Below are 16,693 nucleotides of genomic sequence, written 5' to 3' on the forward strand. Positions count from 1 at the left end.
ACCATCATTTCCTCATATCACATTTGCACTATAAAAAGTGTGTCAGGTATAAAATGGTAAATATCTGAAATCAGCCCTTGGTTTTGCTGCGACGGTCCCCTGACCCTTACCATATCCCCTTTGTTTCCGGTTCTCTTCCTCAATATCTCAATTCTGCCCTTGGATTTTGCTATAACAGTTCCCTGACCTTTACCCTCCATTCCTGTGTTTCCGGCACTTTAAACCGATGAGTGTATTATAATGTAGCATGTTGTACAACACTGTTGGGGTGGGCAGGAAAGGTCACAATGAGGAAGAGGGGATTCATATTGCACGTGCCATGTCTGACTGGGGAGCGGTGGGGGACAAAATCAATGCAATGTTACAATTTTAAATGTATCCAGTGAAGGTAAATGTGAATGGAATATGTTACTTAAGTGTTACTTTGTGTTCAAATTGATACATATTAGATTTGCACGTGTGTAGGAAGACAAACACCAAAACTGCCAAATGAAATATAAAAACACAATCCAGAGATGGTGTGCGAAGAAGTGCCTGGAGGCTGGGCAGCAGAGAGTTTTATAATGTGCATGAGAGAAAGAGGACTGGTCATGGAAGGCCCACTGTAAAGAAGAGACAGTTTAGGGAGGATAGCTCAACGACAACTTGTTCGCCTTGGAAGCAAGACGACACGAAGCAACACAGGTTTGATCCCCGGGTCCGCGCTTAGAAACCTCTGGGTATTTAAGCATGTTTTGAAAACGCAACTAAGACAACAATTACGTAACTAAAAACAAAAACAACAAAACAAATATTCCTGTAACAGTGCCTCGATGCCAGCGGGCTGGGTGAGCGTTTTAAAAATGCAAATAAATAAAATGTATTAAACATGCATGCACACTGATATACATACAGAGGATCTTATAAATGTATACCTAGTAGGCTTTTATGAATTAATGTAGACTCTGCAGTTTGCGCAGTGAATTTCAGGTGACTGGGGAAATCTAGTTCTGCAGGGTCGAAGGCTGTGGGAGAATTAATAATTAACCAAGTAGATGGCCAGCTAGCAACTGGTCAAGGGTTTATGGTCTGGTAGTTCCCCAGAAAGCAGATGTAATCTCTTAAATGCATGGGAGTTTGCAGAGGGATCTGGTTACTTGCTTTGGATCAACAATAAATGTGGGGTGAGGTGACGCTCGAAGCCAGAGTGACCAATACTCATTGTGTTTTGATTATTTACTCAGGTCGTGGTGAGAGGTTGTGCGTGTTGAATTGGTAGTCGTATAAATTAGAATGCTCCAGGGACATCAGTAAACCGGGGAGGATGATATTGCTATCATTAGTTCAAAGGGAATCTGTTTATTCTGCTCTCTCTCATATTGTTGAATTATCCATGTGAACCATGAGCAAATTACGTTAGGGCTCAGGCCAGTTATGACTTGAAATGAATTATGTTTGTATGTGAATGTGTAACCATGTCATGATGTCATGACCTACCACCGAAGGGGTGTGCTACGTATACGATCTGAAGAAGGTAGTTAAGATAATCGGTGACCAATGAGACTGGAAGAATTGGAGACATATGGTATTTCTTTGTATAGGTTTTGTCCAATCAAATGTGGGGGGGTGGATTTTAATAAAACATATGGGAGTGTTTTTAACTGTTTAAAAATGTATATAGTATATCAACTTATGCGGTTTGGTGAGACTTGGGCTAGTTTGACACAACAGTGTCATCTAGCGCCTCCCAGACAATGGTAAAATAAAGTTGCTTAAGTGGTGGACCTGCTTGAGTTAAGGTGATTAGGGGCCAAACAAAACCAAAATAAAAAATATGAATGCACACATATTTTTTCTAAACCCGAGATATTTATCTCGGCACACATTTTATTGAGCATAATATAACATTGCTGAGGCCGGCATGGAATGTGCACATTATGTCCTGTGATTAGTGCATGCATTAATTACTAATTCCACATGTAGTAACACCAGGAATCCACCTCATTGTAAAATGACTGCCTGCATGGTGGTAATGGATGCAGAATATCTGAGATAATGCATAGAGTAGTTCAGAAAATCTACATGCAGGGTTTTAAACTTGATTGTAAATCCAGACCCACCCCTGTGTGGGAGATGGAATTGGATACTGTACAGCAGAGGATCAATGCAGAGAAGGGTCATTGTTGACCCCTTTCTGCATAACACCACAAAGGGAGTGAACAGCTGGCCATCTGAGATACCCACATTTTTCTCCCACTTGAGGGAAAATAAAAATAAATTGTTTTTAGAACTTGAAGGCATGCACTAGTGCATCCCTTCAGTTATGCAATAAGGTGAGTTCAAATATATTTGGGGAAATTACAATGTTTACACCGCCACCATCTGGTTGGGGGTACACATTTGAGTAACTTAAAGTGGGTGTTTTACGTCAGGATCAGGTGCTATTTAATGCATGCAGCATTCCTACCAATACTGCATCAGGTAAATGCAAATGGGCCATAGTCGAGAAGGCAGTAAACACAAGAAATATTTGAAATGCACCTGCTTTAACCACAAGACCCAACCTCATAAAAAGTGCGCAAGTATTTTTAGGTTGCCCGATTTGCAAATATAATCAATCTCTTCTAAGATTTCTCCATTTACTGTACCTTTCCACAAACAAAATGCATGAAATATTGTTTGTGATTTAAGCATCTATTGTGCAGCACTGTGCTTTGCAGCAACCATTGTGCAGTATTGTGCAATGCAATAGCAATGACCTTCAGTCATATTTCTTCACTCACAATTAAAGGATAGTTCCGGGACTTTTTTTTTATTGTCCCTACGGTTCGGCCATGTGTTTTTAAGCATAACTCGGTAGATCGTAGAAAACTTTCCTATGGACCTTACCCGACTTTTCGTCCATTAACGCACTCGAAATCAGCCGCTATTTTCTGATAATCCTATCATTTCCCCCCATCGCCCTGGCTCACCTGCTTTTGCGGCACTAAATCAAATCCCCCGCCCCTGAGCCTGACATCAGCAGACGCGTACCGCCCATTTCCCAACGCCAAAGCACGTTTCGTGTCAACAATCGCTGCGCCTCAGCTAATGACGTGTCGCCATGGAAATGGCAGGACGCCTCTTTCCTCAATAAGTATAAACACACCGTTTCACAACACACAGCAGCAGATTTTCGATTCCATTACTCTCTCTGTGTTACTTTGAGTATTCTGTGACTCGTTTCTGTGCTCTGGTCAGCTACCTTCGCCGCTTCTAGGCCTTGTGAACACCTGTACCATCTCTGTAAATTATTTTACTTTCTTTACCACACAATGGCTACAATAATGCCGTATATGTACGAGCCCGAGTACACCGAGGAAGAACTACAGAAAGGCAAGCACGCGAAAACGATGGGGATTCGGACGGCAGTTGGGAGGACCAGTCAACGGATGAAGAGCCTGGACCATGTCGCATGGACGGCGTCTCCACCTGGTGCACGTGCAATCGGTGCGAGCTAATGCCAACTGAGGAGGAGAACTGCTGCTGCCGTGAAAATTCCGGGTGCTTGGCCTACATTTCGGAAGGCGAGCCAAGTCCGCAATGCATCACCGAGCTGCCAGAGTTCAGGGAAGCCTGTCTCTCACGGACCGTGTTGAGGATGATGATGATGGTGCTTATGCACGAACTTTGCGGCACTGTTCGTCCGCGTAATCCGAGTAACGAGTAAGTATACTCTGGTTGTGATGTCAGTGATGCCACTACTATTTCATGGTCGTCTCATCATTCGAATGCATGTAAATTGGTTCCATGTTGTGCATTTTCTAGATAGAATTTTTTTCAAAGCAGAATGACATTTTTTACCTGAATCGACAGTGATAAGAAAGTTGTCATTTTAATACAGTTTGCATCTTTCATTTTCACAGGTGGTACAGGCTGGTGGCCTATCGTTGCTTCACTTGGTGGCTTCACGGGAGGCTCGGACACCGCGTTCGGAGAGTAATACCTGCCTGTGCGGTACTTGCCATTAGACAACATTTCCCCAGCGACAGTGGACAATACCGCGGATTTTCCCTGGATGTGCTGCAACCGCAACTTTACAATGTGTAATGTTTATTATTTATGTTCAATTGAAATTAAGATCTAAAATAAAACCCAACATATATTTTAACAATGGTTGTTTTGATTTTTTAAATGAATCTAGTGTGTCTCCATTGAATAGTCTTCCTGTGCCTTGTCTTGTCACACCACATGTCTCCGGCCAGCATCCTCCCTCACGCTGGCCGCCCACCTTCAATCCACATAACCGTTGAACCCATATGCAGCAGACATACATATGTTATTTTGCCTGCTGCTGACTAACTGCCTAGGCATCCAGGGTCTCCAGGGTGAACTGCACCCATATATTCTCCTGGGAGGGTGAGGGTGAGGTATTTATAAACTCAGCCCCCTGCCTTCCATGTACTAGATCCTGCAGCCTGCCTCTTACATGCAGTTAGATGGCCTCTCCTTGGTGAGGCCCTGCGGCAAACGAGTCTTGTCTGCACGACCACCGCCCCAATCCACCCCCCGCCCTATCAAAGGCAGTTCGCACCGGGGTACTTGTGCTGCCAAGTGGAGCTGTCAGGGAGCGATAAAGGCCAAGAGGTGCCAAAGACCATGTACACTTCAAAGTGGTCTATAGAGCATGGGTTGTTGTTCCCACGTCTACCGCCAGACCCCGTGTCTCCTGCCAAGCATCCCCCCTCACGCTGGACGGCCCCCTGCAATCCACATAAGTGTGTCTCCATTCGCAAGTCTTCCTGTGTCTTGTCTGCACGACCACCGCCCCAATCCACCCCCCGCCCTATCAAAGGCAGTTCGCACCGGGGCACTTGTGCTGCCAAGTGGAGCTGTCAGGGAGCGATAAAGGCCAAGAGGTGCCAAAGACCATGTACACTTCAAAGTGGTCTATAGAGCATGGGTTGTTGTTCCCACGTCTACCGCCAGACCCCGTGTCTCCTGCCAAGCATCCCCCCTCACGCTGGACGGCCCCCTGCAATCCACATAAGTGTGTCTCCATTCACAAGTCTTCCTGTGTCTTGTCTGCACGACCACCGCCCCAATCCACCCCCCGCCCTATCAAAGGCAGTTCGCACCGGGGTACTTGTGCTGCCAAGTGGAGCTGTCAGGGAGCGATAAAGGCCAAGAGGTGCCAAAGACCATGTACACTTCAAAGTGGTCTATAGAGCATGGGTTGTTGTTCCCACGTCTACCGCCAGACCCCGTGTCTCCTGCCAAGCATCCCCCCTCACGCTGGACGGCCCCCTGCAAACCGCATAATGCCACGGCATATACACGTCATTCATTCACAAACACACCCCTGTTTCGAATTCTTTATAACCCACTTCATATTTCTAATGAGAACTTCTTTGCGCTTTGCTAGTCAACCCGTGAAGGTGCTGGTTATCTGCTCTTCGTCTCTGTGAACTTCCGTGACCACTTTGAGGAAACTCGTCAGTTTGCAAGCTGTGAACTGCTCCCTGTTCTACGACAAGAAACTACTCTGATCCCTGCATCTAACTGTTTGCTCGTCAAGGTAAGGCCATGTACCATACTCATTTTGCGTCCAATTTCTTTTCGTTCAAGACAGTACATGCAAGGAACTAGTCACATGTTCTGAGTTTAGTCAAATTATTTTTCTATTTTTTTAAAGTTATTCAAATACTTATCCGCATGTGAATAACGTGTATAGTTCCAAGAACCAAAACATACCTTGCATTGAACCTTTTATGTGTCATTTAATTTTTTAACACATTGGTATTCATAGAGAATTGTTGATCTTTACTTTTCAGAACTTTCCACAATGCCTGCCTGTTCCATTGGCGGTTGCCCTTCGAAGACCCATAATAAATCTGAAGGTACTATAATGCATGTTTTCCCTAAGACAATAGATCAGATAAGAGAATGGGTCCGATATTGCGGATATCCACCCTCTGAGCTTGAAAGTAGAGTCCTAGAAGTCTTTGCGGACAAGAGGGGTGATCGATACCGCATCTGCAGCAGGCACTTTACCTCTGACATGTACTCCACATCATTGCTAATAAAGAAGAACACACCGCGAGCGAGGCGAAAATTGCTCTCAACCGCTATTCCCACTCTATTCGTCCACATCCCTCCACTGGTGAGTCAAGTTTACGTATTTATCTCTCGGCCTTGCGGTAGTGTGTAGCATTAGCTAACAATAATTTCCCCATTTATGTATCCACTCAATATGAAGGCGGAAGATTCTCCATCCGTGTCGTTATTGCAGTCATCAGCCACTTCAAGCGCCTATCGGGTAATCTTACTTGGCTATTCTGCCACTGACTTGTTTTAGGCATGTAAATCAATAGTTTTAATTTATCGTGTAATTATTTTACCTAATGGTACACCCTTGTACTCGTCCTCTAGTCTTTGTTTTCAGTTATAATTATTGTTATCCAAAATAATTCAAGTACTGTCTTTCAGGGAGATGCTGAGGAGTCCAACGTATTGACGACTACCGTTGATGTCACTCAGATGCTCGAGGTACGTTTCAGGACAGTTCCATCGATGGAGATCATCAGATCTTGCATTCTTGTAGCGTGATTGTTACACACAATGTTTCTTTCGTTTTTAGCCATTGATATGTCCTTCTGTCGTCGCCCTCCTATGTGTCTTCTTTTTTCAATATTGTGTTCATTACTAATGAAAGTCCTATGTTTCAGGGAGTCGATGGAGCATTAGTCCAAGAAGAAGGGGGAGCGTGCAGTTACGGGTCGGCGCAACAGCTTGCAGAAGTGTGCACCGCAGTTACATCGTCCCTTGATGTTCTTATGCATTTCGAGGTATGGATACTGACAGTTCAATCAAGCGAAATCATATGACGTGATTACATCCGCTATACTTCCTTCTTTATTAACGCAAGTACTATGTTTCAGGGAGATGACGGAGCTTCTTCTACAAGAACATCACCCCTAGTAGTTGATGCAGATCTCTGGGTGGTGACACTTCCAACGATCGAGCAAATCGAATCATATTTACATATCCATTATTTATTTTAGACAACTGATCATTTGTGCAGGTCTATTTAGATGAGCCGTTCAAGCCTGCACAAAGTTTCTGTTCTTTTTATCAAAATAGAAAACCATACTAATGCAATTACTGTGTTTCAGGGAGTCACTGAAGCATCATCTTCAATAATATCATCAATGGAAGTCTATGAGGAGCCCGAGGTATGGATCTTGACAGTTCCATCTAACTAGATCAACAATGCGTGAATAATTGTCGTTTGAATGTTCTACACAAAGCGTTCATTCGTGTTTTGCTATTGAGATGTACGTGGGTATTGGTCCCCAAGTACATTTTGTGTTTTCGATATTATTATACATACTAATGAAAGTTCTATGTTTCAGGGAGTCGATGGAGCGTCAGTGCGTGATGGATGTGCTTATCATGAAAATATAGTCGTTGCAGCGCAAGAGGAAGTGGAGACATGCACACACGAGTCGGAGCAACAGCGTCCTGATGTTGAAGTTCGAGGCAAGAAAGTTTCAAAGAAAAGAAAGCAAAAGAAGGTTAGTGTCCTGGTCACTATATTATGTTGTTTTTCACTGTTAATAGTTCAATACTGTAAGTTGTGTTTAAACTGAACATCCCTTTTCCAATCTGTCCTCTAGTTGCGAGTGGGTGTACAAACTAGATCTACACAGACAGTGAAGCGAACAAGAGATGTTGCTTGTCAAACCTTTTGGCAGGGACTTGAGACTGGAGATGCATCGTGCCAATGGGAAGAATATGAAGTGATTGACAACGGAGCTATACCACCACCAGCCATTGATAGTGAATGTCCTCCTGGTAGTTCGGATGCAGTCGGAGATCAATTTACAGAATCCACACCCGCAAAAACTAAGACCGCGAGAAAGTTGAAGAAATTGTTTTATTCACCCATCGCCGGAGAAGGAACAGATGTTGCAATGGAAGAGAATGAAGTGGACGACAATGAAACACCATCAATATCACTGAACATAGCGGAAGACGATATCAGAGATTCTACCTTTCATGTGAGTGACATGTCCTCAACGTTACAGGCCGAACCAGCTGGGATGCAGAGTGACAGTATAAGGAAAGAGGCCAAATTCATTGTATTCGATAGTTGTTTGATTGATATTATTATTCGGATGAAATGTGGGCATTCGTTTGGTGGGGAAGTATGTGGGGAGCCATTCATTAATGTGACTCGTGCAATTCGAGGCACTAACCTTAAAATACATGCCACCTGTACAAAATATCATCCTTTCTCATGGTCTGCACAACCTATGCTGGGACAACTGCCAGCAGGCAATCTACTTTGTGCAGCGGCTGTACTTTTTAGTGGTTCAAGTTTTAAAAAGTTAGAGTCTTTCTTTCAGTTTGTGGGAATCCATTTCATTGCGAAAACTCAGTTCTACAAATACCAAACCGATTATCTATTTCCAGCCATTAGCGAAGCTTGGAGAATGGAAAAAATGTCTATTGATAGTACATTCGCGGGCAAACGGTTCAGGCTAGCCGGTGATGGACAGTGCGACAGCCCAGGATTTTCAGCCAAGTACTGCACCTACCACTTTCAGGACATGGAAAGTAAGAAAATTGTGAGTTCGGTGGTCGTGCAGGTGTCACAAAGTACATCCTCAGTGGCCATGGAGAAAGTTGGCTTTGTAGCATCATTGCAAGAACTACAATCGCGGGGAATGGTGATCGACCTGATAGCCACGGACAGACACGTTTCAATTGCCAAGACAATGAGAGAACAGTACAAAAATATAAATCACCAATTTGACGTTTGGCATCTTGCAAAATCAATCAATAAAAAATTGTCGGCTGCAGGTAAATAAAAAGAATTGCAAGGTATTTCACAGTGGTCCAAGTCAATCAGCAACCATCTTTGGTGGAGCTCAAAAACATGTGGAGGGTCGTTGGAAATTCTACTGGAAAAATGGCGGTCAGTAATGCCACACTGTACGAACGTTCACCGATGGAACACGAACCAACATTTCCACAATTGTGAACATGGTCATTTGTCCACAGAGGAGGCACGGAAGAAGAAGTGGTTGATTCCTTCATCACCCACTCACAAAGCCATTGAAAAGATTGTATTTGATAAAACTATAACAAAAGCTTTGAGGGGACTCACGGAATTCTGCCACACAGGAGATTTGGAGGTGTTCCACAATATGTGCCTAAAGTACAGGCCAAAACGATTGCATTTTGGCATGGAGGGCATGATAAATCGGACTCTTTTAGCGGTCTTGGCACATAACCATAATGTTGGCCGTCAACAAAGTAGGACGACCGGAACTTTAGGGACGCTTCGCTACAATAAGGCCTTCACTAAAAGAAGTAAACAATGGGTGATCAAACCAGTGTTTGAGGATATGCAATATGAGTTTATTGAGAAACTTATTGTTGACGTCCTAGATAGGCACATAAATGGAGTTGTGAACGAACCTGTGCAGGGGACAACTGCATTGCCACCCAACATTGCCTCTGTTCCATGTCCACCTAAAGAAGAACTCATTGAGAAATACACATCACGGTTTAAATGATTGTAATTTGATTGTCTGTTCTCTCGAGTCTCCTCATGTCGCAGGCCCATTGAATATGTGTAGCTATGTATTGTGTAAATAAAAGTGATTGCTCAGTGTACATGCAATGTGTCTCTCCACCCTTGCCCCTCCCTTCACCGTGCAGTAGTGCGAACCACCCGGGTGTCACCTGTGACTTTGCTCTGGAGTCTCCTCATGTCGCAGGCCCATTGAATATGTGTAGCTATGTATTGTGTAAATAAAAGTGATTGCTCAGTGTACATGCAATGTGTCTCTCCACCCTTGCCCCTCCCTTCACCGTGCAGTAGTGCGAACCACCCGGGTGTCACCTGTGACTTTGCTCTGGAGTCTCCTCATGTCGCAGGCCCATTGAATATGTGTAGCTATGTATTGTGTAAATAAAAGTGATTGCTCAGTGTACATGCAATGTGTCTCTCCACCCTTGTTCATTTGCGCATTAAATTAAACCAAACAGTAATATAAATCATTTTTCAAAAAATATAGAATGTCTCCGTATTTATGGTTCTGTGGGGCTGCAAAGCACGCAGACAAAATGCAAAGATGGAGTGTAAATTTCAAGTCCTGTGAGACGTCCTTACACCGAATGTAGCTAACTAGGAATGTGTGCTCGTTCAAAGTGAAGGTCAGCTGCTTTGATTTTTTCTAGGGTGCCAGAATGGCCCACGACTCAGTATAAGGTTCTATTGTTATTTGACCTTGACAGGCCGGGACCACGTAAGAAACGATAATGAATATAATTTCAGAAACGAAAGCCATTTCATGTTCGTTCATTAGAAGAAATAACGTCTGCATAGAAGGAGTGGTATTTCGGGACTGCCCTACGCACAGACACAATGGAAAATGCAAATATAATGTAAGTAACTCTTTAGATGAGTTTATACCGCAATTTAATTACTATACAGTAGCTTTAAAGACGGGTTAAGTTGGACTTGTTCGTTCTATGTGGCATATTGTTTTGTACCGCGCACTATCTTGGGGAGAACCGTCTCCTTTTACGGAAGCACCTCAAAACCTTCCTCTTTGCTTCTGCTTTCTCTCTCCCTCTCCCCTGCTACAACTGGTCCATTGTCTGCGATCTCGGTCCTGGGCCCTTCCACTCTCCACCTGCACTCCCTGTCAACCCCTGCACTGGTGGACTGTCTTAGTATCCTACAGCCCCCCCTTGACGTTTAAAACCCAGTTGCACTGTCCTAGCTATGAAATAATTTACCGACCGAATATATAAAATGAATAATTTTAATAAAGATCTGATGGTGAGACTAATTTCATTTTTTATGTTTTTCAAACAGGTACTTCACCCATTATTGTCTGTGTCACGAGTACCAGACACCGGCGGATGGGTTTTTCAACCGCCAGTTGCTTCTCCGCGTGAACAACGTTACCACCCTGACCATTTTATGGGATGATCGCCAAGTACAAGTATGCCCTTACGCGGTACTAACGGCTAGATGCAACATACAGACCGCTGTGGTGGCCTAGTGCCTCGTTGTTGGAACAGCCATGCGATTATCAGTGCGACCGAAGAGCTTATGTTATCGTAAACCAACACCCTGTGTACTGCACACGAACATCGCTTGCCTCAAGACGAACTATTTTGGATCGAGAGCAAAGAAAAATGAAAATCGCTGAATATTCTCTAAACATTTGATGTCCAATAAATGTACTTTGCCAAATGTACAATCTTGCAGTTTGCTTTTAAACCACAGTTTCATATTCCGAATTGTGGCGCTGTATTGTGAGATGATCTAAGACCCTGTGTACAGCAAAGGAACATCGCGTGCCTCAAAACGAACTTTTTGGAACCTGAGCAAATAAAAATGCAAATCGCTGAATATTCTCTAAACATTTGATGTCAAATAAATGTACTTTACCAAATTTACAATCTTGCGGTTTGATTTAAAAGTACAGTTTCATATTGCGAATTGTGGCGCGCTGTGTTGTGAGCTGATCTGTGTTGGTTTCCGGGTTCTGTGTGGAGTCGCGTAGAAGACGCCTGGGCGCGTTTGCCTACGCAGCACAGTCACGTCACGGATAGAGGCGGGGAATATGAATGTTTTGATAAAGTCTGTTTCAGGGGCGGGGGATTTGATTTAGTGCCGCAAAAGCAGGTGAGCCAGGGCGATGCGGCAAGTGATAGGATTATCAGAAAATGGCGGCTGATTTCGAGTGCGTTAATGGACGAAAAGTCGGGTAAGGTCCATAGGAAAGTTTTCTACGATCTACCGAGTTATGCTTAAAAACACATGGCCGAACCGTAGGGACAATAAAAAAAAAGTCCCGGAACTATCCTTTAACTGACAAAAATTCAAGGTCAGTTTCTTTGTATTTCTGTCCTGCAAAGGAGTTGAGGCTTCCCTAAGTGAACTTATGACAAGTGTAATGATCTGTGATGAACTTCCCTAAATTAACAAAGTCTGCCGTACCGACAAGTAACTATGTACATTAGCAGTCCAGCTATATGCATGATAAAGCAATTATTGCCCACCGGCACATCGCATTTCCCCTCTGACAGACAAAGAAAGGTAATCTAATTAAAAGGCGAAATCACCATGATCATAAATCATGCTACTTGAGGCATAATGGGGCTCATAAATCAATGGGACATGGCCAAGCCATTAGGCCAACACCCTCCAAAATGCTGGTTTTACGTGCGTCACATGATCAGAAATCACACGACATCTCACCTCCATAAACATGTGCAAAAGTAGATACCAACCTGTTTCCCACACTCTGACGATTTCTCTTAACATTTCCCCATACAGAATGCAGGCTGACTGGCATAGTTCGAATTTGTTTTCGAACATGATTTGACATTCATATTCTCCAAAAAATACTCTTCATCCCAATGTGGCTAAGATAGACAATTGGGTCCCCTCAAATGGCACACTAACGTTTGACTATCTCTAGCTAAATGTGTACAAAACAGATCCATATACTGACACGTGAGTGCTATGATGGCATTTGTACTATGATGCAACAGCGGGTTCGGGTATACCTGCATTCCCAAGAGGGAGGCGTCAGTATAGGTATCAAGAACGATTCTTTGTTGTGAGGCTCACACATTTTGCTGCCACCGCACTAATGTGAAACCAAGCAATCCCTAACTAGCGTATACGCGATGCTCACAAACCTCAACAAAGAAACCGATAGCAGATCGCTCACTGTCTCATCTGCTCCTTACGGCGCACACAGTGGGCTCTGCACGCATGGAAGAGAGACCACACAGCAGAATAAAAAATACTTGAGGACCACAACAGGAGAGCCCAATACTGGGAAAGAGGCCACAATTTGAGGAGTACAGCACACAAATTACATTGAGCCTGCAAACGAGAACCACAGCACACAAAGAGTGCAAACATAGTTGCCCACTGCACACTGGGTTTCAGTTACCCAACCAACTGGGTGGCTATGACCTAAACTGATGCCATGAAAACTGCGCTCACTTCCCCACTAACCCATACCAAAACCCTACATACTCCTGCAAAAATACTGCATGCAAACCAACTATGCCACCCACACGCATCCCTACTACACTGACACCACACAACAGAACACCACACCTCCTTCAATAACTCACACAACCTCTACGCAGCCAATGCATCCTTACACCAGGGTCACAAAAGGCCCCCAATATGGATGCAAATATATGGCATGCCAACCAGACCACCTAGGAGCAAACCAACACACTGTAATCAGTTTTCCCAAAATGAAACTACTGACACCACAGGAAAAGCAGTCATGCACTTTCCCTCTCCTCATGCTAACAAAGCAACTGCTATCTTATCTTCAGATCGGCCCCAGTGCCTGGAGACTAGGCTAATGCAGAGGTGCTCTGTATGAATCCCACTAACATAAAATAACGTGACTTAACAGAGACATCCTATTGAGTAGGATTGCAAAGAAGGGAGAGATAGAGGGAGGGATGAAACTGGCTCGGATAGGGATCACAAATTCATGGGCTGAGCACAGACTCAGTGACAAGGATCAAAGGGCGAGGATGAGTGTAGACCTGAATATAACATCCAGAATAGAGTACAGGATGGCAAAGGCAACCTTTCTGAGCCCAATAGGAAACAACATTCCAGCAGGCCTTCATTCCCAAGATATGGCTTCAGGTTGGCTTGATCTGCTTAACCCCTTGCATCAAACACTCATACAGCTTCTTCAAATACATTCTCAACAAACCTCTGCTTGAGTCACATGTTACTAGTAACCCGTCTGGGAAGGTACTTACCATTGTTTGCATTCGTGAATGCAATGCATTAGCCCAGTATTATTCAAGTCTTACACTCAACACCATTCCAATGTATCCAACATTCTTCTAGCCATACCTTCCACCACACTTATTTCCGACCTTGCAAACTGTGCCAACCTCCACAGGCCGGGGAAGCCACCCTCCACAGGCCAGGGAAGCCACCCTCCATTGGCCAGGGAAACTACCGTCAACCACAGCTGTTACTCAACCTAATCTCTAATGCCAAATGACTTGATTTCCATCTCAACAACAGACTATGCTTTGATCTCCGTGTCAAAAAGAAAACGGTGAAAAATGCCACATTTCAACTGCAACTACTGGGGAATATAAAACACCTCATCCCTGAAGCAGACCAGTAATAATCATTGGTGCCACCTCGAACAATCTCAAGGCTAGACGACGGGAAGTCTATACTAGCTGGTCTACGAAAGAACTGCATGACAGCCATAAAGGCTGCACATATGATCTCCGTAACCTACCGCTTCGGCATCACTCCAGTTCTAATCAAAATACACTACTTCCCATTGAAGCCTGCATCATCGTCGAGATGGTTTGTAGTGCAAACAAATCTAATTATGACAAGTCCCTAAAGAAATGTAGGCCATCCTATTTTGTTATTGCTTCTCGGTTCTCACATAGGCTTATACCCAACCTTTCTTGTTAAAAATAAAGGTCTTGAACCTTTTATTATGTTTTCAGTTTATCCCCAGACCGTGCCAATCCTCCAGTCAATACATCCAAGGCCTGTGAGTTGATACCAAAGTTAAACACAGGAAAGATATTGATATCAAATAAGCCTACCAGCATACATGTAGAGAATTGAGCAAAATAATTAAAAGTGCTAATCTGTAATTGAAAGTGTAAATGTGCAAAGTATATCGCAAAAAACATCTTTGTCCTAAAAGTGTCTGGCGCGAACATTATTTGCTGGGTATGCACTGGTTATGACACGCTCTGCCCTATAACCTTTTTGTCCCTCTGACGTTTAATAGTTGCAACCCCTTACTACCTATCTTAATCACCCCTATTAAAACATTTTCTGTAAAAGGTCCTGTTTTATTTATTTCTAGAAACCCCATCAAGTACATTATGTCAGAAAGAACGTCAACAATAGAGAACTGAAAAGTTAGCCTGCATACGATACTGCGTTACCTCTTTGGTGCGATGCCTACGCAATTTTCCAACAGGAAATACATTTATACTCAGAGGAAAGGAACGACCGGTGTACATAGGAGTTGTACATTTTTTATATATAAAAAAACAAACCTCGAAGCATATAGGAGTGTTACTCAACGTATGGGTATATTAGAGACCAGCAAAGTGAAAAGGAATTCACTTCATTTCGAGTGGACATCGCAAAAAGCATCATTTAACAGGAACTTTTGGAAATGAAGAGGAATGAATAACATTGGGAAAAAGGTTTAAACAAAACCTAACTTTAGAGTGGAATACATCTCTAAAATGTAATTCGGAAATAAAGCACTTTATACAGATCAGGGCATAACCTTTCATTGGCTACATATTAATATGGCAAATCGTTATGTAATTAAGGTGTGCAAAGGTTTTGCTTATTTTTAATGATTGTTTCTAGATGTTTCCCTGTCAAGATATCGCAACATGTCCTGAGGAAGCCAGGCCTCACTCAAGTCGTACTATATCCTAGAATGTCTTACGCCCAGGGTTTCAGCAGATGTCGGCTCATATTTAACTCCGGCAAAAAGCCCAGACCTGTATTTCCCCTGATCTATTCTCAGATCCCACACATCCTCTCAGGCCCTCCGTCTGCTTTATCATCTGTAAGCCTTTGCCCTTATTTTCTCTACACAGTGCTATGTTTGAAGGAGTCACTCACGTGTTCCAGATCAAACACTGTGGCAAACCCATCCAAACGATCTTGGTTGTTAAACTAGTGGCATTTTGAAGCCATACACATCTCCCACTACATATTTATGAGTGCACATGGTCCAGAAGGAAGGCACCATTTAAAAATCTCTGGCTTATTTGCACATTTGACAAATAACTTTAAGATAGCTCATGGGTTAAGAGCTCACCTACGACATGGGGAGTAATGCCTGTACTTTACAAGTCTGAATCCCAGCAAAGCCAACATAGCCCTTCTGAGGTCAATATGCTGAGTACCACTGAAAGTGGGTAATAGCAACATATAATACTACAGCATGTAGAAGCAGGAGGAATCTGGCATGAATCACTATATAAAAAGACTCGTCCAATCTGGATTGTAACACAAGTAAGATATGGTGTCAGAAAACCAGACAATCTTTGAATCGAAGAACTACGTTTACCTTTGAGAGATTGCTCCCCATGCCCCATGTTTGTTTGTCAGAATATTGAGGATTTTCTGCTTCAGCTGATTGGCTGTGACGTGATCTCTGTGTTTAGCAGCACTGATGAGGTGGTCACACATCTTTTCCTCCTCTCTCCTGTCTGCTGCATACTGGGCACACTGAGACTGCAAAGAGAAAACAACAGACGATTAAGGAACAGATGTCCAATGGTAATTCTCGATAGTGGCTCGGCTGATGAATAGGTGCAGCAAATAAAGGAAACATAGTTGATCTTACAAACTGGCCAAGATTAAAGGATGCACAACATCATGACATTCAGGCTACTGATATGTGGCGGCATTAGCCTATTTGACCTAAAACATTTGACCTAACGACCAAATGGACATTTTTTGAGTGGTCCAAATGGACCCTTTTGTTTAAAATGAATTTCACTTACCAGATTGTATATAAAGCCATTTATTAGTATGTTCTTATATATTCCCGCCATGTTTGTCCTCTTCTTTAACTTCACATTACTTCAACATATTGTTTTCATGTTATTATTGCTCATTTAAAATGTCTCACCT

General features: G+C 43.3%; 1 protein-coding gene across 6 annotated transcripts in view; it reads right to left on the reverse strand.

Moving 5' to 3' along the window:
• NBEA (neurobeachin) overlaps window positions 1-16,693 on the reverse strand; it is a 2,584,133-nt gene that overhangs the window by 1,184,332 nt on the left and 1,383,108 nt on the right. For all 6 annotated transcript variants that reach the window (XM_069640609.1, XM_069640605.1, XM_069640608.1 and 3 more), the window contains one exon: window positions 16,125-16,291. In XM_069640609.1, coding sequence (XP_069496710.1) covers window positions 16,125-16,291 — 167 coding nt within the window. The remainder of the gene's footprint in view (window positions 1-16,124; window positions 16,292-16,693) is intronic.

The sequence above is a fragment of the Ambystoma mexicanum genome, chromosome 7q, assembly GCF_040938575.1.
Source record: "Ambystoma mexicanum isolate Mex_15411 chromosome 7q, UKY_AmexF1_1, whole genome shotgun sequence".
Taxonomy (NCBI): Eukaryota; Metazoa; Chordata; class Amphibia; order Caudata; family Ambystomatidae; genus Ambystoma; species Ambystoma mexicanum.